The 22,567-nt window shown below is 35.3% G+C and overlaps 1 protein-coding gene across 2 annotated transcripts; it reads right to left on the bottom strand.

Annotated features, from left to right (window-relative positions):
• Window positions 1-79: 79 nt before the first annotated feature.
• LOC133517017 (flotillin-1) lies at window positions 80-22,319 on the bottom strand. Of its 2 annotated transcripts, XM_061850125.1 has the most exons (11): window positions 22,118-22,319; window positions 17,639-17,805; window positions 16,744-16,923; window positions 16,058-16,141; window positions 11,037-11,255; window positions 10,648-10,808; window positions 10,311-10,419; window positions 9,335-9,460; window positions 8,729-8,893; window positions 4,352-4,463; window positions 80-2,370 (listed from the first exon to the last, which is right to left on the bottom strand). In XM_061850125.1, the coding sequence occupies exons 1-10, from the start codon at window positions 22,167-22,169 to the stop codon at window positions 4,389-4,391; spliced, it is 1,338 nt and encodes a 445-aa protein (XP_061706109.1). In that variant the 5' UTR covers window positions 22,170-22,319; the 3' UTR covers window positions 80-2,370; window positions 4,352-4,388. The 2 variants fall into 2 exon arrangements, with proteins under 2 accessions (XP_061706109.1, XP_061706117.1); XM_061850133.1 differs by lacking the exon at window positions 4,352-4,463 and having other exon boundaries at window positions 22,118-22,318.
• Window positions 22,320-22,567: the final 248 nt, after the last annotated feature.

Genomic DNA, 22,567 nt, shown 5'->3' with positions numbered 1-22,567 from the left:
GGCCGAATAAGAAGGGTTCCGAGACCTCTTGACGTAAACAAAGTCGCGGGCTGGGACTATATTAAATAAATCAAACACGTTATCTGCAATTTTTAATGAATATACACGAATAAAAACCACTTTACACATAGTTTTTGTTATTTTTATCCACACCAAACATAACTCGATCTCTATTGTGCCATTGCCACTCAAAGTGCCTTCACATCATATACTTATGAAATATTTTCAAATATTTCTATCTGTTTTTTAAGCATAGATTATTTCATTACATCACACTGAGACAATGATCATCGTATTGAGGTACTGTAGACATACAACAAATGAAATAGTTAATTAATGTATCCGATTGAGTGACAACAGTGTATCTACTGCCATATGAGCCTATAACCAAATACTTATACCTGAAATATTAGACTTAGGCGAGAATACAAAACCATGTTTTTTTTACACATGACGCATCAGTGTAATGTCTGCTTTACATTTAATAGTAAATAGATAAGCAATGAAATGTAACAACACAATAAGTAAAAATACAAATGCAAAGTTTTTGTGCCGTACTTTGGTTTCAAACAATTTCGAACTTATAAAACTCATAATGCAACATCAATGTCATTTCACATTTAATATATTTAGAATCATGTCACGCTTAAAATCTAATTAAGATTTAAAACATTTTTAATATTAAAAACAATACAAAAAATATGGCACCGGCATCAAAAAAAGTTCGAAAACCGGCTTCGAGGTAAATAAAATCTTCATAAAGAAAATATTTTACAAATAATTATATAAAGTTAACATGCGAACCTACGTACTTAAGCCTGATATATGTATACCGGTATTAAGTAGCGACTTTTTATTTTAATACCTATAAAGATCTCAATGCGAGGATATCAAAATTTATGACTCAGATCTCTCTATACGTAGATTAGTGTGATAATAAAGATAATCCACATATAAATATGCGTCCCTTCAGAGCACCTACGTCCTACGTTCACATCTAAAGTAATCTCATAGATGCAACGCGCTCAAGCACAACAAAAGTCAGGACTTGCTCTGGAGGAGCGCGTATTATAGAAATGGTTTATCTCTACAAGACTTGCGCTTCAACGAAGATGTTCCCGTTACCCTTCAGGTTTCAAAGCTCGTTACTCGAGAGCGCCCAAGTGGTCGTATGCCGCACATGCCCAGTAAGGGACTAAGGGTAGAGTAACAGTCTTAACAACTACTTCATTGCAAGTTCGTTGACTATAAATTTAAATCAGTAATCAGAAGTATCACAAGATTAGTAACTAATCCTCTGAAATGCTATTGGAATGAAGCACCTCACGAGTAAGATGTGACAAAAAATTATTCCCGATCACAGATTTAAATTTTTCAATACCATTCTCGCAAAAATACAGCAAAATAAAGTTGACGAAAGTGATGCTTAATGCTTATATATAACAATATACAATTTTAATATACTAGGTGAGGCCGAATCAGGTAATACGTTGACGCAAAAATAATACATGAATTCAAGCAGAACGCAGGTTTGCTTTCTCGATTATCGTGTAGAAAATATTGAGTATATTAAAAAAGTACATCAATATCTAGGAGTGTACTAAATTACAGCTAGGACTTCTAAACTCCTCTTTGTTGAACACGAAACATTTAGATATACCTTAACGACAGTTTTAGCTAATTAAAAAAATATAGGTTTCGTTTTTTGTATAACAATCATTATCATGTAATTTTTCTACTTTGGGAAAATTTAGGCGATTGGTCAAACATTTTAAAGTTACTCTAGGTCAAATAGCTCGTGGAGCATCCTCTAGAAGCAAACCTGTTCTACCTATATCTCCCGGACCCGCCGCCTCTGCTCACTCGCGCCCCGCGCCTCACGCCTGCATCACGAGGAACACCACAGAACACATCCACTTTTCAGATCGATCATTTATCTATACTGACCATATAAACATATATTTAAAACTACGTCTCTCACTTGGGATCAAAGTTACTAGTTTTTGAATTAACTATACTTTATATTAGTTTTTTATGAGACAGTCATCATAGATTGAGATAACAATAGAACATTGTATACCAGAATACAAGAATACATATTATTTTTAGAGCACGTCAGCAAAGTACCCTTGTTGCCTATTGTAATATACCTTTTATCGTTAAATAAAACCGCGATGAGTTACTCAACTATTAATTAAATAAGACAGTGGCACTTAGGTACAATAAATTCTCTGATCCTTGATTAGTAATAAAATTCAAGGTAAGAATCATAAAACAAATACAATTCATAGAACATTTAAGATTGCCGAAATTACTTTTGCCTGTTGTTACTGTGCGGCGTTGCCTGCGGCTTTACATAGCGCGCACACCCTGTGAACAATAATTTAAATTTTACATGTTGCATGTAAACAAGAGACGCGTTCCACATATATTTTCGTAAATTGAGCCGCCTGTTGCTATCTCTATTGCACGCGCATAATTATATTGCCGTCTTGCCCATGATGATTGTCAATGTCACTGACGTCAATGCGCGAGCTTGACAGCAATATAAATGCGCATGCAATAGAGATAGCATCAGGCGGCTCTTCTTTAGCGACCATATTATTAGAACTCAATTAAAATATAGCCCAATATACGCAAACTACGCAGCTCGCTACCAGGTCAAAATTGTTTTCATTCAGGATATTAATAACTAATTTTCGTTCAGGATATTAATATTTTAATTAAACCAGTATTTTTACTGTTTTTATTTTTTCACCTCTCCTGTTAGGATAGTTCAGTCCTTATATAGTTGATTAACTGGGTTAAAAACCGCTTTTCCGACCGACTTTTTAACCGACTTCAAAAAAGGAGGAAGTTATCAATTCGGCTGTATTTTTATTTGTATGTATGTTACCTTAGAACAGCGTCATTTCTGAACCGATATGGCAAAATTATTTTTTTTTGTTTGAATGTGTAGAGTATGTATCTGAACGTAAAGCAACTACTTAAACCCATTAATGTTTAGGTCATACTGAGCAATGTATAGTCCCTAGTTGATTCAGTTTTTGTTAAAATGGGATCCATGATTCCTCATGGATCTCTTCTAAGGTTATAGGCATACATATAACGATTTAGTATTTTCATCAAAAACCAATCATTTCCATCCAAAACAGTGTCATTTGATGAAATGGATCTGCTGATGAAGACCGGAACGGAACTCTTTAACAACGCTAAGCTAAGCTTGCTAAGCAAGTAAGTTCTGAAAGAACATATGTATTAAGGTATAGTTCTGTTGATGGGTTCCGTGAGGTCCAACTCTTCAAATTTTGATGGCTTCAAACCTCAATTCTTGGTAATAACCTCCTCCTTTTTGGAAGTCAGCTAAAAATTTCCAAAAATTGTTTCCAGTAGTTATTGCCGAAATTTCAGTTCAATACTAATAAATAAAAAACAAGAAGATAAATAAGAAGTAGGTAACATACTTGTTTATTTAACTCGACCGGTGATAACAGTCTAACCTATATTTTTTATTCCTAACTAGTGTTATAGGTAATTATTTCTTATATAATATACTTATATTATTAGTATTTACATATTAGAGAGAATAATAGACTTCATTTATAAAAACAAGCAACACTAACTACATTATGGAAGGAAGAATATTTATAGAACTGATACAATACCATGCATTAACACTCCTGAAGTTGAGATACCATGTTTTATTACTAAATAACACTAAAAGACATGCACAAGACACTAGCTTAATGAGATGAAACAAAATGAAAATAAAAAAAAAGACCAAGAGCTTATAAATGTCCTTTTCTTCGTTTCTACAAATGAGAAGAGAAACAATATTTTATTTTTAATATCCTATAAATATTATCACGACGATTCACCATTAGCATGTACGGTCGAGTTCACAAGCATTTTACAACCCAACGTTTCAAAAATATACGACCTTGTGATCAGCACTTGCATTTGATTATTAATGAATATCTGTTTTTTATTTTATATATGTTTTGTATTTGTATAGTGTAATTATTCGGTGTATTGGCATATGCTGTAATGCCGTGTAAATATTTGAAAAATAAATAATAAATAAATAAAATAAATAAAATCAGTGTCTTAGAGGTGTGTAAAAATATATATTTTTGGAACGTTGGATAGTAAAGATGTTTGTGAACTCGATTATAAAAGCAATCTTGAAAATATTGAGCACTCTTAAAACCTTGTCATTTGGAAATAAGATATTCGATTTGGCTAATGCCATGGATACTACAGATAGTTTTATAAACTCAAAATGTGTGGTAGTAAGCTCAATGTTTTTAATTAGTGGACCGAAGGAAAGTATAATTAGTGCATGCCTTACCTCGATGAGCATACAAAGGTTGCGTGGAGAGTGCCAGTTATCGTGCCTTCCGCGCGGAGTCGCCGCGCAGCGACGGGGTCGGCGTGGGTGCCGTCGGGGGCTCCGCGACCGCCTATCGCCACCCCAAGTCGGGTTAGTCACAGAAGCGACAGTTAGTGCCAAATGCTTAAGTGCTCGCTTTAACCTTTTAAACGCTGTTGTCTGACTGATTACTCTTTCATGAATTTATGCCAAAGTACAATATTGCAAGTTATTTGTTTGACGTTTAGCGGTTTCTGGCATCGTCACATTGGGACTGCGACAAGAAGCACTCATCGAAAGTGTTTGAATCAAGCCATTTGGCGGCGTTAAGCACTATTTTACCTTATCCTTCAAAATATGACAGTTAAGATAAGGTAATCTTTCAAAAATAAAGTACAGCAAGTTCAAGCTATATGTATATACAATTGCACGATTTACTCGAAGTAATCAATGTAATCACCTAAGATATGGCATAACGCGATAGTAATGGTAAGTATTTTCTCTTGTTGTTTTTCACATTCGCTTTAATGCTCTTTGGCAACGCCCCAAGGTAAAGCCGAGCTTATACAGTATGGTTAGTCTACTTATAGCGAGCACTTAAATAGAAAAAAGCAATAAAGGCATGAAAACTGACAGTCACAAGATCTTTTATCAAAAACTCTTAAAAATGCACAGAAGAATCAAAATCATAAGCCATTGACAGATAATGTGAACCCGACCCAGAAAGTAAATACAGCAGTGGGACTTCACTTAACTTAAATAAAATCAGATAACATTTTCCTCATTTGGGAATAGTTGAGTATAAAAGGTCGATGCAGATAAATAATTGTTTGGTCTACAGACCAATCCACCTCCACGAATCACGATCCACGAATATCATAAAGTGTAGGCTAGGTTACTTGATTCTTTGGCGATATAACCGTTGTAGCATAATCACGTGTAATGTTAAATAAATCCATATACTCCATACAACTGAAATTAGCCTTAGCACGAAGCTAATAAATATTTACATCTCACGTGCCATAGGCTTCAATAGCGGCTGCGACTGATTGACTGACTATTGTTTCCATGCCTAACATGCCTTTAAATGGAAATGAAAGCAACGAAGGAATATGGAACCATCATATTTCCCATCTGTAGATGGGGTCTAGCCGCCAAAAATTGTGTTGACGAAACGGAAAATTAGAAATCACACAACAAATTTTGTATATTGACATGATATGACACATTTATGTTATGATGTGTTACGCTTATATTCTGTTCGTAACGGTAAAATTGTTAGCGGCCAGATCCAAATGTAAGATGAAATGAAAGTGTCAGTAGTACGGCCGTCGACCACCTGTGTTAGTTTGTTAACGCGTAGCGACGGTGCACATATAGTAAAACAAAATATGTATTTATTTTGTTAAGAATGACTAAGTTAGGGTAGTAAATAGTTTTACATTACATATGGTGCTACTTTACCGCACTAGTGTGAAAATTTGCATATTACGTTACTATGTCGAACATTTAAAGGGCCATATGTACTGTAAAACGTTGTACGATACATGTGCGAATAGGTAATTCGCAACTCGTGTCGATTTAAAACACTCCCTTCGGTCGTGTTTTAATTTATCGCCACTCGTTTCGAATATCCTATTTTACGCACTTGTATCGTAATGTACAGTCAGCGTCAAATACTTTGTAGCAGTCATGGTGTCCAAATAGTTCGGTACACCATACTAAATATATGGTGTACCGAACTATTTGGCTACTTTGGTTGCTACAAAATATTTGACGCTGACTGTACTATTAGTGACAATTTACTAATACAAATTAGTGAGGTAGTTCGTGCTCGACTTTTAGTTTTTTCTAGACTAGATCTAGATCAAACAGCTAGAAGAGTAAAAAATCCAAACCGTACAGCTAAAGCAGTTTTTGCGGTTTGGTAATAAGGAAAAAAATAAAGTTCATGAGGAAACAGATAGTTATTAAAATAATGCGATGTGATAAGGAATTTACGGCGTAATGGAGTGTAAACATGTAGATGAGGTACATAAACATTTGCATAACGAGGTCAAAACACATTTAGGTATTCATAAACATAGTTACGTGATAAGAGATTTGGTTGCGTATTAAGTATGGACATAAGATCCATTTGGAATTAGTGTCATAACGAATTTAATAATTATAATTCAGCGGTGTGAAAATTAATTGGCATAGAAAACTCATTCAGCACAGTTTAATTAAACGCATTTCAACCGTCTGGTCTCGTGTGATACAGTAACGCGATAATGAATTACAGGGCCTTGCACGGCTGTTAAATGCGATTAGGTAAACCGATAAGGAAAACCCAGACAGCGTTATTCTTAAAATTGTTCTTAATATTAAAACACGAAATGAAACATGAATGCAAGAAATTCACAACACCCATATGGTGTTTAAAAGATTTAAAGTTAAATATATTTTAATATGTCTGACCATACTTTTTGGAGGTTTATATGCAAGTCGTACGAAAAAACTTGTAATGTGGTCAACACCGCAATTAACAAAATATTCTGCATTCCATTTTGTACAAGTTATATGCTAGCCTTAATATTTTTCGAATTAAGTATGTGTGGCCGCAATTTTGAATAGATATGTTTTTCTCTCTTACGATTCTGCCTGTATGGGCGACGTAGGACCCAGTCCAGCAAAATAAGTTTTATGTATCAAAAGGAGTACTGGAAATCAACAATCAGTCCTCATTTATTTATACATATACGTCATAGCCCGTCAATAGCCTGTCTAGCTTCGCAAGACACTTCTGGATGCGACTAGCCCAAGACCGGGATAAGTGGCGTACACGAAGAGAGGCATACGCCTCTACGCCTATACGCTCAGTAATGGAGGCTAAAATGATGATGAGGTTGCCCATACAATAACATAGCTCTAATTACTTGCAACATACTTCAAAGACCACAATAGAAGTTTAATGAATAATAAATCATTCATTGACAGTTGTGTTGTAACTTTAACCGTTTTTCTAATAACAATTAAAAATTAGAAAATGGGGCACAATAGTGGAAAAACAAACGTGGGAAATATCCACTTGAAAACTTGTTGTTACACAAGTTACATGAACGCCAAGATGTATTGTATGCTTTCTTCCGGTTGGGACTGTAGTTTGAGCGTACGAACAGAACTAATTTAGAAAGAATTCAATCTAAATTTTGAGAGTTCCTACTACAATTAAGCGGGGTTACGTTAAAACTATCGGGACAATTAAAGGAACTAAATCATCGGCTGGAATCACGCGACACGGCCAACGTTAATGTGTTTTGTGTAGAATTTTAGATGGCATATTTGCGCCACACAAGATATCTAAATGTACTCTATTTAACTAAACATCTATCCGTGCGCGTTGGAAGGGATTACATAAATAACCTGAAATTGCCAATTCAGGCTGCGGTGAAAGGTTGGCATAGATGGCGACATCATAGCTTTCCTTTGTCTCTAGTTTTGTCCGTGTACATATGAGCGAACGAAGCCATTGCGATCGACGTGAAGCGACAAGTATAGAGTACGTGGTGGTGTATTCCGCGTAAACTGGTGATTTCCGTAATGCAATGATATGATCAAACTCGTTATCAATGTTGCAATTCATTGAATATCAGGTGTGGCAAAATACGTCCCTAAGTTGACCTTTAGTACATAGCTTCGCCTTAACTAGCATTAATTCATAACTCCACTATAAATTGTATCAAGGAATTCATGGGCGTATATAACACTAACGATTTGAGATAAGATTTAGTGTAATTTTCCTTATAAAAAAAAGATAAAACTTTTAAACTATTTTTACGCAGTTCTTATTATTTTGAATTCAATGAATATCTATTTCTTGATGAAAAATAATATTTTACTTGGTCGAAATTGGATACCAACTGTTGAGTACCAAGTTAGGGTTCCCTACGGTATCTACCTAGTACTTTTGCTAACTCTGATTTTCAATGTATTTCAACATTGATAACGAGGTTTGTTTACGATATAAGCTTAGGCGGGGCTGTTGGCTGGTGCACAGACCACTTCAACTACTAGACGGAGCACATAAGACAAATCGAGGTCACACAGGTTATATATTTAGTGTGGGAGCAAGACCGTTTATTTCGTTAGCACTTACAATTACAACAACTACTCGTGTAAATTAAAAATATTTACAAAAATCTAACTTTAGGGATATACCTAGTCTGTTATAGTATAAAATGGTGACGAATACAACTCAGTTGTGTTACTCGAATCGTAGTATTTTCCAAGTGAAATTGCACCTGGTGCTCTTTGTGAACGCTTCAAAATGCGGTGTCCGTGTAGTCTGTGGGCCGGTGTGGTGTGGAGACTGACCTTGGAGATGTCGACGCCGGTGACGCCCTTGACGAGCTCGGGGATGCACTGCACGATGCTGAGCACCTCGCCCGTGAGCTTGGCCGCGCCCACCTCGCCGCCGCCGCACGACACCATTGTCACCTTCCGCGCCTGCGACAGTGGCGCCGCCACTTCCGCGGCCACCTACACACGTAACACACGCCCATTCATGTGGGAAACTAATATTGACAAAATAATATATCAATAAGGGTGAAATGTATTACCTCTACTTTTAAGATTGTTTATTTTATTGAGGCGTACAATAACGAGTTTTTTATTCACTCATTACCATGGTAACTTCTTTTGGGTCGCTGTTTATAGGATTATTAGAATAAGATGCATTCATTAAAACGTGCATGGGCCGGTAAGGTTCGTGTAACACCACTAGATTTGCAAGCGGCCATAGACTGCGGTGGCTGCATCTATAAAATGCATTTTTGTGGTAGTTACAATTCTATTCCATCATGGAGTATCCTGCTAAGCAGGTTAGTGGAATGCTTTATGTTTTTATATCAAACTGTGTCGCTGTTGTTTACGTGACACCTTATAATTAAACGAGGAAAGAAAGTATCTGTCGCTCCTCACCTTGGGCAAGGTCTCAAGCATCATGTCGACCATGGCCGCAGACCCGTACTCCTTCCAGGCTTCGGCCTTCTTTGCCATCTGCTCCGCGTCCGCCGCCGCCTTTGCTTTGATGGCATATGCTTCAGCCTACAATTTGAACTTGTGCTGAAATTATCATTTCTAAAACCAGCCAGAGCTGTACTGCAATGTGCTACAGTACATTGTTAACCAATGGATATAATGAGCCCATTTCTGAGGACATATTTTAAAGTGAAAACGCTAGCGCTAACAGTTCGAGTGAGAATGGGTGCCTTTCACCCGAGATAAACACTTTACTTTTCATTTTGAATATGAGGAAAGTAAAATAAATGTGTATTTCACCAACCATGACTAAGTATATGACTTGTTTAGTATTTATTGAGGGTACTTTCTAATAATACATGAATTTATGGAATTGAGAGTTATATGTCACAATAGAAATGATACAACTAATCCATTTAGAACCGAATGCTCATTGCTAATCGTAAAAAAAACACGTACTTGGAAAATAAAACGTAACTTTCAACTAACTTCATAGATTAATAATGGCTTACTTTCAGAGCATAAGAAATGAAAACTATTTAGCAACATTTGCTCATAGTCATGCCAAATGTTTTAGCGCGCGCATATGATAGAATTTTCAAATATTCGTTTAACCAACACCATCGAACTTCGTCAAAAAAAAAACGAATCTATAAATATAACGTATAATAAGAGTTGGACTCGTGCCTGGCCTCGTGAATCGCTTATTTGCACAAAATCATTATTGTGTTCAAGGACAAATGAATTGTTCTTCAGTGTATTTACGTAGAAAGGCTACCGCCAAGCTGCTGCTGGGATAAGTGACCCCCGTGACATACAAAGTGGGACTGAGGAGTGTATACCGGACAACATACAATATCAAATATTGCAACACGCGTAAATAATGGCAATGTCCAAGAGCGGCAGCGCCACAGACCTCTCCCCGAACTTTGACTGCCTCAGCGGCGGCCTCGGCCTCCAGCACGGTCTTCAGCTTGTGCGCTTCCGCCAGTTTCTCCAGCTTAAACTTCTCCGCTTCGGCGGGCCTGAAACAACAGAACGCTTTTCGTCAGGAATAAACTAATACATTCACCATTTTTTTTGTTTTTCTAGAGTATTTAGAAGTAAACATAATTAGGACTTTTATAGTTGTAATGTTGTTGGAGACACGTTAACTATATTCAGAATTTAAGTAACAACAAAATTTAAATAGGTACATCGGTACGAAATACTTTCTTTCTTTTCAAATTAATAATTTAAAAAAAGACACCGACCTGCGGATGGTAGCTTCGAGTTCTTTCTCGCGCCTCTGCACCTCCCACTTCTGAACGGCGATCTCTTGCGTACGTTCCACGACCGCGATCTGCATTTGCTCCTCTTTGATTCTCTGCTTCGTTTTGGCTGCTTGTAGTTCGTAGGCCATTTCTGCCTCGGCCTACAATAATATAAAATATTTATATATCAGCAAAAAGAGAATAACAGCATCGAAGCAATGAGGAAACCCTTTTTATCATGTTTTGGAGGGAAAATGCTGACATGCTTGCTATTGTGACAATGAACTCCTGACGTGTGTCATTTTACTTTCAACGTGTGATAATAAACGGAATAGTGCAGAAAAAAAACGATATAATAAAAGATCGTGAGATTAATCATAATCCCTCACCTTTTTAGTTTGAACTTCAACGTCGTAAGCTGCCTTTTTGAGTTCGAAATCACGTTGTGCCTTTGCGATTTCGGTGTCATTGAGGAAGCGAGCGGCCATGCGCTGCTCCTCGGCCATGGCCTCCTTGATCTTGGCCTCGGCCTGCGCCTCCGCCTCGCCGATGCGCGCGTCGCGCTTCACCTCCGCCGTGCGCGCCATGCCCAGCGCTTTCAAGTAGCCCTGGGTGCGGCAAAACATAGTCACGTGGCTACTAACACATGCTAGCAAATATGTTGCTATTGTTTATAACCTCGAATGTCAGCAGCGGTTACGGTCAGTGACGAATGACGAAGCGTCAAACAAATTCGTTGAGCAAGCAGGAACTAATTCCATCTACAATATTTTTGATACCTGTCTTGTAGGTTAACATACTTATTTGTCTCAATTTAGCCACGCCTTGGAAATCGGCACCCCGCCAACTTGATTCGATACTGATACATGAATTTAAAAATTGTTTGTTACTATGATACATATAGAAAATTTTGGTTAGGTATTTGTTACCAATAGTGATATTTCTACTTCGTTACACGCGGAATCATCAAATGTAGCAATATATTATAGGGGCACCTGAAAGCGGAACAGACGGCGCCCCACGTCTTATTGCTCGCAAATAAATAATTTATGATTATGCCCCACGTTCAGTAAAGGTGCAATTACCATTATAATGCTTGTAGAAAAGCTACCTATAGATGATTCAAGGATACTAAATTGCCTAAGGTTGTGCTTATACATATATTATGACATTTATGGATTATTTATTTAAGAGTAATATTAGTACTCGCACAGTAAGTTGAATAAAATAAGTATTTCAGCTATGGCTTTAACAAGTTATCTGTCTAATACTTGCGAGTTTGATGTTTATAATTATAGGGCACGTTATAGTATAAAAAAAAATGTTTCGTTAAACAAAACTATTCATCATGTATTATAATATGGCAGTCGAAAACGTTAAAAAACTCTTTTTGTAATAAGCGTAAACACATAGTCCCAATCACCATAGTCCAGTCAAAATCACGTTTAGCTACGCTTAAGATAACAAAAACCTTGTAATGGTTATTAAAATAATAACCTACAGCTTTGTCGTATTTTATTTTACGAGATTCAATTCAAAAGAACATTCAACCAATGTTACATCATTGATAAATCAGTCAATTAAATCGAACTAAAATGTAGCGATTAATCTATGCAAACCGATTTGCGCAGCTTTATCGCTACGATATATCGTTACGTATGTACGAGTAGTAGGCTTAAGTAACACACCACTCAGTATGTTTTGGTCAGTGCAGTGCACGACAATCAAACCCTAAAACAAATCAAAGCTTATACCATGAAAGTGAGGCTTGTGTGTGCAGGGTAATAAATCCCTATTTTTGAGCGAAAGCGAAGGATAACTCCACTCTGTTTTTCCAAAAATGTAATTATTCTTGCAACTGACTTTAGTATTTAGTAAATATTTTTTGTATTTTTCCTGGGAATTTCTGTGATGAATAGTGAGAAACAACCATGCTTATTACTCTATAAACATAAAAAAACAATTGATTATTCACTCCTCCAAGCCATATGATAAATAATATATAAATCTATATATTCCATAAAATACACATCTTATCTAACACCATCTAGAAGCGAAGTAGCAAATTATCTCGTAAACTAAACCAGTGGACGTAAAGATATACAAGTATACGAGGCCTGATCCAAAAGCAACGGATACTACTTTGGAGCCAAACAGCATCTAGTCTTTATGGATTATTTTTGTCATCTGCGGATATTCATTCAAAAAAATTAAAATTAAAATAAATTAGACGGCAAACAAAAGTAATCTAAAAAGGCTATAGCAACAAGTTCACAGAGCGTTGTATTTTTTAATAGGTCTGTCAGATTCATATCCCGTACCGTTGTGTGGACCTAAGACCTGCCCTAACATGTCCATTAACAAATGGTGTTCAGAGATTTGAGAAGCTTTTTCAGATTTCATTAGAGAAGAGCAGTTGGAAAATTTCATTTATTTCCGGACTACGTAGGATAAACATAGATACCTGTATTCTTAACCCCCTTCTTAAAACTTAACAACCTCAGTTAAATTTTGTCCCTATATTCTAGCAAACACAAATGTCAAAATGACGGATAGAGACATGATTATTAACGGTATGCTATTTTTGACAAACGTTTCCCTTCGGCCGCGTACGCAACCAGAGCTTCGTAACCAGATGCGATCGAAAACTATTTCTGCCTTGTACGAAACCGGTTGCGATCAAAAACTAAATTCGTCTTACCCGTAACCAGTTACGATCAAACACTTCTCGTTCTTATACGAAACCAATGTCTGGGTCATCTAGCTATAGGTTTTTTTTTTTTCAAATATTTTGTCATGATACTCATAATTTCTTGTCCTGTGCATTTTTTGGAAACTATTGATTTAACAAAACTCAATATAACATATTTAGATCTCACATGAAACCTTTACAGTGGGTAATATAACAAATCACTGGCCACTTAAACATTACTTCAAGTGAGTTCTAATCTGATTACTATGTTCTGATTTTTGACTAGATATATAACGTGTACAGTACTTATACTGTATAACAAGGTGTATAAATATAATCTCAGCTGACTTTATCAACGGTCGAAAGGTTTCGTACAACAAAGAAAAGTGTTCGATCGTAACTGATAACTAGTAAGACGGAATTAGTTTTTGATCGCAACCGGTTTCGTACAAGGCAGAAATAGTTTTCGATCGCATCTGGTTACGAAGCTCTGGTTGCATACGCGGCCGAAGGGAACGTTTATGAATAACGCCATTATAGTATAAACATTTTCTTAGTTATTTGACTTTTCTAGTGCCCTAAGTAATTTTTTTATCGAGCGAAAGTAAAAAAAACAGGATTTAAATCGATAAAGTCACTAGAGAAAATCCTCTAGAACTAGATTGTTAATTAAATTCTTGGCAATCGTATTGTGATCTAAGAAAGCAGTACGATTTTTCAAAAACTCTGCTCTTTGAACCTGTGGCATCTTAATGTCTTTGCAATAGGATTTACGAATTGACAGTTGATTTGTATGGGGTCATGGGGGCTATGGTAAATGAAAAATCTCTTACAACGGTGTCAATCTGTCAATATTGTTGGTATCCCAAATCTAGAGCAATTAAAAACTAATACAAATACATAGGCACTTTATGCTCCTAGGATTAGTTGACCCGCCATTAAGGCATTGATAGGTACCTATTAGCTCTTGAGCGTATAGGTTTTTTCACAGTCGGATGTTGGCTTTATAGGATAATGTTACTTTTTGGGGTTTCATACCAAAAAGGTACCAAAGGAACTCTCATGGTGCGACTCTGTCCTTCCGGCCGTCTGTCACAACGCTAAATATCTCGAGAACCACTTAAGCTATCGATTTGAAATAGTTATGAACAATGCTAACCCAGACACATTGAAAGTATTATTTTGTTATTTTATTTTTAATAACTATGAGAAATGTCCAATATGAAGAGGGGCCAAAATTTCAAAGTCTAGTGACTAGGTCAAGTGGGGTATCATTTGGAAGAGCTTGAATTGCTCATTTCAAAACAATATTTTTTTAGTAGTGGGAAAAAAAAATTTATGGAGGAAAATGTGAAAAAAAGAAATACCATCCCCCCCCCCCCCTCCTTATCTCCGAAGTTTACCGAAGAAAAATTATCATATTTTTACATAATATTAACATTATTATACATTTTATAGGAAAAATATAAGCAGACCTCTATCTTGGTTACTTTTTTTTTAATAACAAAAAACATTTCCAAATTCAGTTTGCAATGTAACCAACTATAAGTGTGTTTATTACACTGGAAATTGCTATGAGAATACGTTAAAGACACCTTTTTTCAAATAAAAGAATAATTTTTGAAATCGGTTCACATGATAGAGAATTATCCTCGAAAAACCACATACGTGCATTACATAGCGCAAATTAGCTAGACAATTTGCCGATAGATGGCGCTGTACACAACTATACTTAGTATAGGTACTTCTGATCAAAATTCTTTCGCCTTTGTAGTTACACAAGATAAATCAAAGTTTGTACGGAACCCTCGGTGCGCAAGTAAAACGAACTCGCACTTTACCAGTTTTTTTTTTTCTACGGCATTAATTATATTATAACACAAAACTTTTCAACTCAATACTCACGCGGCAACCTGTCTGACATATATTATTCATATAATTTTTAATTATGTTTTTATAATTTACTGGTATGTACATGTATTGACTTACATTATGCTAACATTTGTCTTAGACATAAGTCTATTATACTCGTATGCATTACAGGTAGTATTTTTTTCTCTAAATATCCTAACCAACTATTGGGATTTGTGTAGTAAGCATACATACATAATTCATTGCTTATTAAAACTTGATAGTAAAATAGCATTAACAATGATTATCCATAGCATTTGAAATAAATCAATGGCTGGAAACATGTATACGTATGCGATATATAATTATAGAAGCTCAATAACACATACATATATGGATAATGAATATATTACATATATCCAAAACAATGCGCCAATATCACTCGTAACTCGACATACCTTAGCTTCCTTCAGCCACGATGAAATAGAAAAACATGCTACTCAATTGTTTCAAGTGTTACTAATTTGACATATTACACAGCCAACAGCGCTGAGCGGAGAATTAAAATGCAAACATCGTCGAATCGAACTCAATCTGATCTAGAGATACTATTAATAAATATTATAATCACACTTTCTTATAAAAGGTTACTACACGTATGCGATGCGGTCCGTAAATCCTAAATTTCGACCTAGGGCTGTAATGTATGTACAAGTGCGTTAAGTCGAGACCAGCGCTGCACCGAATAGAGCTGTAGCAAAGGTGCATTTTACACGAAGATTAATTTTGTTAGAGAATGTCACTTAAACGAGACTGTATCAGGTTTTTTTTTAAGTCCGAACTTTTAATGTACTGTGTTAAACATACCTCTTCATCTCTTATGTCTTTAAGGGTGTAGGAAACCACTGTTATGCCCATGTTGATTAAATCACTTGAAGCCACTTCGAACACCTGGAAATCATTATAATACATTTTAAACTAGGGGCTCTGTGAGCGGTAGACCTCACGATAAGCTTAAAATGTTCTATTGAGTCATTATTCGTTAGTTGAATCATTATCACAGTGAACTCACAATAGTCTCAAGTGCCATAGACCCTACTGGCGCTTCCTGTCCTTTAGGCCAATTTCCGCCATTTTAGAATCGGTTAAGTATTGTGACCTGCAGAGAACATCCGGACATACGAAAAAATTGTTGCTCAGGCTGAAATGGCAACCTTCGCTAGCGCTCGGTCTATAAGAATTAAACCTCTTATAATTATTAATCAATTCACTTATAAACAAAAATAACACACCATATATCCAGCATTTGTATGACTGTTGTGATCTTAAGACCAATATATATATATATATTTTTATTAGCCTATTTGTGTGTCCCACTGCTGGGCAAAGGTCTCCAATAAGACCAATAATAATATCTTAAAATATCATTGCAATGTAATATGCACAGTAAATTAAGAAAACCACAATAAACATTATTCTTTTCTTGTTCATATAGGGAATGATGATGATGATCGCCCCCATTTATTTTTAGCAATAAAATAAAATTGAATAACCTTTTTGGAGAACATTTTTCTGTCTTTATAGATCTCCTCGACTGTCATGGAGCCCATAATAGCACGCTGGTGACCTTCCAAGGTCACAAGGGCTATATGTTGTATCTCCTGCTCCGACTTGCCCAGAAACTGCTCGCATGCTGACAGCAGCATCTCGGCGTTCTGTCCTTGAATTTTAACCTGAAACATTAAGGATTATTTACATTAAGGATTTCAAGCGGATTTTATGGACGCATTTGTTAAAACAAGTATTCCAATAAAATCCATCAATATTATATTTATAGTATGTAGTTTATTTATTTATGTAGACAATAAATATGGTTTAACAGTTTATATGTAGTTTATAAGTATAGTTTCCTTTTTGAATTCATTCAATATACTTTTCTCTCTGCACCAATTGTAAGTATGTATCTCTGTCTGGCTCTATGGTTCACTGGTAGAGAATGCCATTTAGCACAAGTCCATCATTTGTACATTGTAGTATATATTAAGAGCATTAAAGTTTAAAGAAATAAATTATCCTTTTATCTGGTATACGTCTTTTAGTGTTTGAAGGACAAGTATTTCTTGAGTAGGTACCTATTTAAATTCCTAATTTTATTGAGGCAATTGTTCGAATCCGAAACGGCAATAACTTAAGAATAATATTTTTGTAGTCACGCCTATTTTTTTCAAGTCCAGATAAGATTTTACATTGCATATTTGTGTCGAATTATCTTGTGAACATGAATAATCATGTTTTTCAATATCATACGACAATGTTAATAACTAATGGATATAAATTACTATAACCTCATACATAAGGCTCAGTCAGGCAAGGTAAAAATTAAAAATTTGTCAGTGCGATTTGAATCTACCGTATAAGAAACAGAATAAGCATAATAATACAAATGACCTGCGCAATTCCCGTGACAGATATCGGCACTCCCTGGCTCGTGTAGACGGTGGGGGACTCCACCTGCAGCGTCATGGTGTTGAGCGATATCCGCTGCACGCGCTGGATGGAGGGCCACACGAACGCGCGCCCCCCCGGCACCAGCAGAGGCTTCGAGTAACAGCATCCTGCAAATTATGCATTTGAAAACAAACAGTTTGAAATAGTGTAGTGATCACTCTGGATGGAAATTTGAATGATTTGCCGCAATTAGCCGGGTCCACACTGAGCGAGCATACGCGCGAGGCACGTCTACACTGGCCGTATTCTGCGTGAGGAAATTGCCTCGCGCGTAGGCTCACTCAGTGTGGACCCGGCTTTTGAGGAGTAATTTCGGTGGAATTTCTTTTGTATATAAAAGAAAAGCTATTTAATGATTTATAAAAGATTTCGTTTCTATTGATCGGAGTTTTGGAGGTCTTATGACGAGGCGCCCGATGCAGTCAAAAACAAGCAGGCTCAACAGTGTAAATTTGTTATGAGAAAAACTAAAATTTACTTAATATGGATAAAAGTTGTTTTATGTAGCACATGGTTAAATTTTTTAAATACCTAAGTATATTCTCAGGGTCAAAAAACAGGTATATATTTTTTATAATATTATATGTTATATCACCCATAATGAATAATAAATGAAACTAATTAGTTAATAGTGTAATAGCAGTGTTGCATACACCACGACGAAAAATAATTCTCTAACCGCCATAATTCACCAAATGTACTTTTGATAGCGCTGCTGCGTAAAGATAGTTTCTGCGTTCATTTAACGGTTACGTCATTCGTTATTCGGCAATTAGGCCAATCACATCAATTTGGCGCACAAAAGTAGATCCACCACAGTTTATTGAGTGCTGACCTCGAGCATCTGTCCACCCCACTAATGAATAAAGCGTGAAGCACATTATAGTGACATTGGTCCCTTTAACACTGTTGGGTTTTTTTACGGTAGTTTTTCAAATGTGATAGGAGTTCTTGCTATGAGTTTTTATGGGAAATAATCTGCTATACCAGCCACTGCCACTTGCCATTCTTGTCACTTTCTCAACTTAGTTGCTGACTAGTGGTTGTAGCAAGCAAAGGATTGTTGTTGTAGGAAGGCTAATTAATCAATATTTTGTCATCACAAGCATATAAATGGTCTGTATGAACATGAATTAAAGTATATCAGAAAGAATATCATAGTATTCATCTTGTTTCAGTTGATTTATCTATCAAGGTGATTCAAGAGTCATATTTATTATTATCTTGCCTGTATAACTTGTGAAATACAATATATATACACAATAGGCTAAGTGATAAGATTAAAACAGACAACCATGGTCCACGAATCATACAAAGGACTGCATGATTGGTTTATAGAGGTCATAGTGACATATACAATGCTACAAAATTCTTCATTGCCAATTCACAGCATGGATGGAGCATACTTAAAGTCTATAATTGACTATTATTAAAACATTTGAACCATTTTATCTACTACCATTATTACCAGTATTTATTTTAATTTTTAATTACTATGAATATCATTTTAATTACTAAGCAATTCAATGTTTGACACAATAATTATTAAAAGTATCTGGCACCCTGGAATACTTTACTAAATAGATATATATCTTAACAGTTTCCATTCAAAAGTGCTGTTCTACATGTAGAGACATATCTCTACTTTTAGTTATTAGTCTGACTGCACATCCCCAGTTTACAGCTAAAGCTGACAGGAGGACTATAAAGATGGTCCAATCTGACACTAGCTCTGTAGTCTGTATAAGAATATTAACAGCAAGCAACTTGTAGGACTTCCTTTGTAATAACTCAAAATTAAAATGAAAGTTGAACTGAGCTAATAAAAAAAAACTGATGTATCATGTTGGTGCAAAATTTGTAGAGTATAAAAGCAAAATGATCGGGTAGTAGACGAAACTATCATTCTAGTAGTGAGCTTAGCAGTGGTCATAAACTGCAGAAATTTGTGTTGGATTTGTTTATAAAAAAATGGGAATGATTAGTTGAGGAGTGTCTTTTCAAAAGTCTTATTTCCATTTGTTTTTTAATTATAAATGCAGTTCTGATTATAACATTAAATTACGCATTTTAATAAAGATTAAAGTTCTAAAAGTTCTTGTGCCTAAAAAATGGTTCAAATATCTAAAGGGCTTTTTTCTACCTTATACATACACAGTGTTCTTTGGCCGATGTTTTTATTGCATTTTGGTTATATTCTGACTTGGTACTTACATGAAATAAGTTATAAAATGTTTATTTAATATTAAGGTTTAAATGAACCATATATATCATCAAAAATTGCACTTTGTATTTCATCATACTTTTTGTAAAATACCTAAGCTTAAACACAACCATATTATTATTTTAAGAACTTAATTTTAATAATAAAAATATATTTCAGATTTTTTAAAGCAGTTAATTATACTAGCACAAAGTCACAACAAAACAGCTTAATTCCTAAAGTTTGCATCAAAAGTGCAAATTCTTAAATTGTATTTAGATAGATAAAGAAATGTATGCAGTACCATATCATTAATGTTGACATTACGTTAGTACAATATCGACAATAATATAATAATTTCGAAATGGAAACTGGATTTATATTTTGCAAAAAGTTAATAGAAGTATAAACCCTTTTGAAAAGACACTCCTCAGTTGCTTTATTGTTGTCAAGTGCAAATAAAACATAGTGTACTTGTATGTAATTGATAGGTTGGGTGGGGCAGTTATGTGACTCACATGTATTAAAATGTGGACTATGTGAGAATTATGCACCCTGTAATAATTTATAATAATAGGTAAGTCTTATTGGACTTATTGAATTAGGTTTTGTTAGGCAATGATTACTAGGGATGGTTATCATGAGTGTTTATGTTGTTATTCTGTCCCTTTGTCTATCTAAGGGACAGCCATGGTACAGTTTGTTAGATATAATGCTGTATCACATTCTACTAATTACACAAAAGTGCATGTTTGGTCAATTTAAATACTATACAGTCAGGTTTTAAGAATTGTTCAGAGAAACATAAACTTGGCAACAAGTGACACTAAAAAGTTGATTCACCCAGATACACTCCTAACCATTGTGATCTTTAGTGCAATTATATTATCTTCTTCTTCCTCGCGTTGTCCCGGCATTTTGCCACGGCTCATGGGAGCCTGGGGTCCGCTTTACAACTAATCCCAAGATTTAGCGTAGGCACTAATTTCTACGAAAGCGACTGCCATCTGCCCTTCCAACCCAAGAGGGTAAACTAGGCCTTGTTGGGATTAGTCCGGTTTCCTCACGATGTTTTAGTGCAATTATATTATGATGGGTAAAATTAAAAATGGCCTAAAACTTAAAACAAAATACTTAGTACCGACAGTACCAGCTATTAATATATCACCTTTTTGTTTTTTCATGAGCATGTATAGAGTAAACAATATAGGTTAGTTTGTAGATTGCATATTTTACTAGTCATTTAATACAAATATATGATAAATACTGTGAATTACAATAGGAGACTCAGCATATTACTAAAAAAGTTCAAATTAAACCAAATTAATTAACTATTGTGGCGCAGTGATCCAAAGAGGATCTTGGCCTCCAAAATGAGAGCAAGCTACCTATCCCAAGCCTGTGCAACTTCTTGCCAGTTTTCGGCTTTGAGTTGGCATAGATCCACCTGTACACTGTTGCTCCAGCGGTATTTGGGCTGACCCACTGGACAGTGACCAGTCGGTCCTCCCAAAGAAGGTCTCTTAACACCCCAATATTGACCCATCCTCTAATAAGAAAATGTATTTGAATATTATATGAAAAGAAAAACCTCTATGGAAAAAACCGTTACATGAAACCAATTGTTCTCATCGTTCGCATAAAGGACTACTACTAGACTACCTAAAGTAGCGAGGTGAAAATCACTTACAAATATAAAAAAAAGGTTCTACCATAAAAACATGGAGGTGATATATTATTGGCCGGTACTGTATATCACTGCAATACTAAATTATTACAATCGAATTGTGAAGGTGAATACACTAAATTTTATAGGTTTGATTGATTGTCCTACAATGCATTAAATAAGCTATTTAGATTATTAACTATTTTATTCTTAGTTATTGGTAAATACAATATTTCGCAAGTGAACAGTAAGTGGTTAGTGGTAAGTCAGACTTCCAGAACCGGAATTTTTTACATATTTACTAGCTCAAACATGTGACAACGAAAAACGCATCTAAATCAATAAATAAGCAAAAATATCGTTCGCAATGCTGATTGTTTATACAGACAAAAAAAAAATGAAATTCAACGTTTTTACATTAAATTAGCAAGGCCTATAATTTGGACCCTCAAATTCATAAGGGATATTAGAATAGTGCCTTTTTCGAATATTATTAAAAAAATAGTACACCAAACAGAAAAAACTGTAGCGTGCGTATATAGGTACTCACCAGACACTACGAGAGCCTCGTTAGGACCACAAGTGACGAATCCCCAGGTCATTGTTTTAGTTAGTTGCAAAATAATATAAATTTAAGTACTATTTCTACTTTAATAATTTGATTTAATGAACTTAAAAACAAATTAAGAGCCTTCTATATAGCCAGAGGCGGCCGCAAACGAAGAGACATTTATGTCAGAGTCAAAGAGCATATACACTACGTCAGAGTAAGAGTTGCCAGAGTTACCTTACCACAGACAACAAGTTAAATGTGTTGACAGTTGCCCAACGTGTTTTTATAATGGTTTAATGAAGTATTTTAACAGGAAAGTATTTTAGGGTAAGTATTTTAAGGTTTCTAGGAAATTTAAATAATTAAATAAACATAAGATGTATACGTACCTGTTACAGAATTAAAAATAATTTCAATATCGGTGAGATAAGGACATTTAGAATATAG

Source organism: Cydia pomonella, chromosome 1 (assembly GCF_033807575.1).
Source record: "Cydia pomonella isolate Wapato2018A chromosome 1, ilCydPomo1, whole genome shotgun sequence".
Taxonomy (NCBI): domain Eukaryota; kingdom Metazoa; phylum Arthropoda; class Insecta; order Lepidoptera; family Tortricidae; genus Cydia; species Cydia pomonella.
This window is presented reverse-complemented; position numbering and strand designations above follow the sequence as displayed.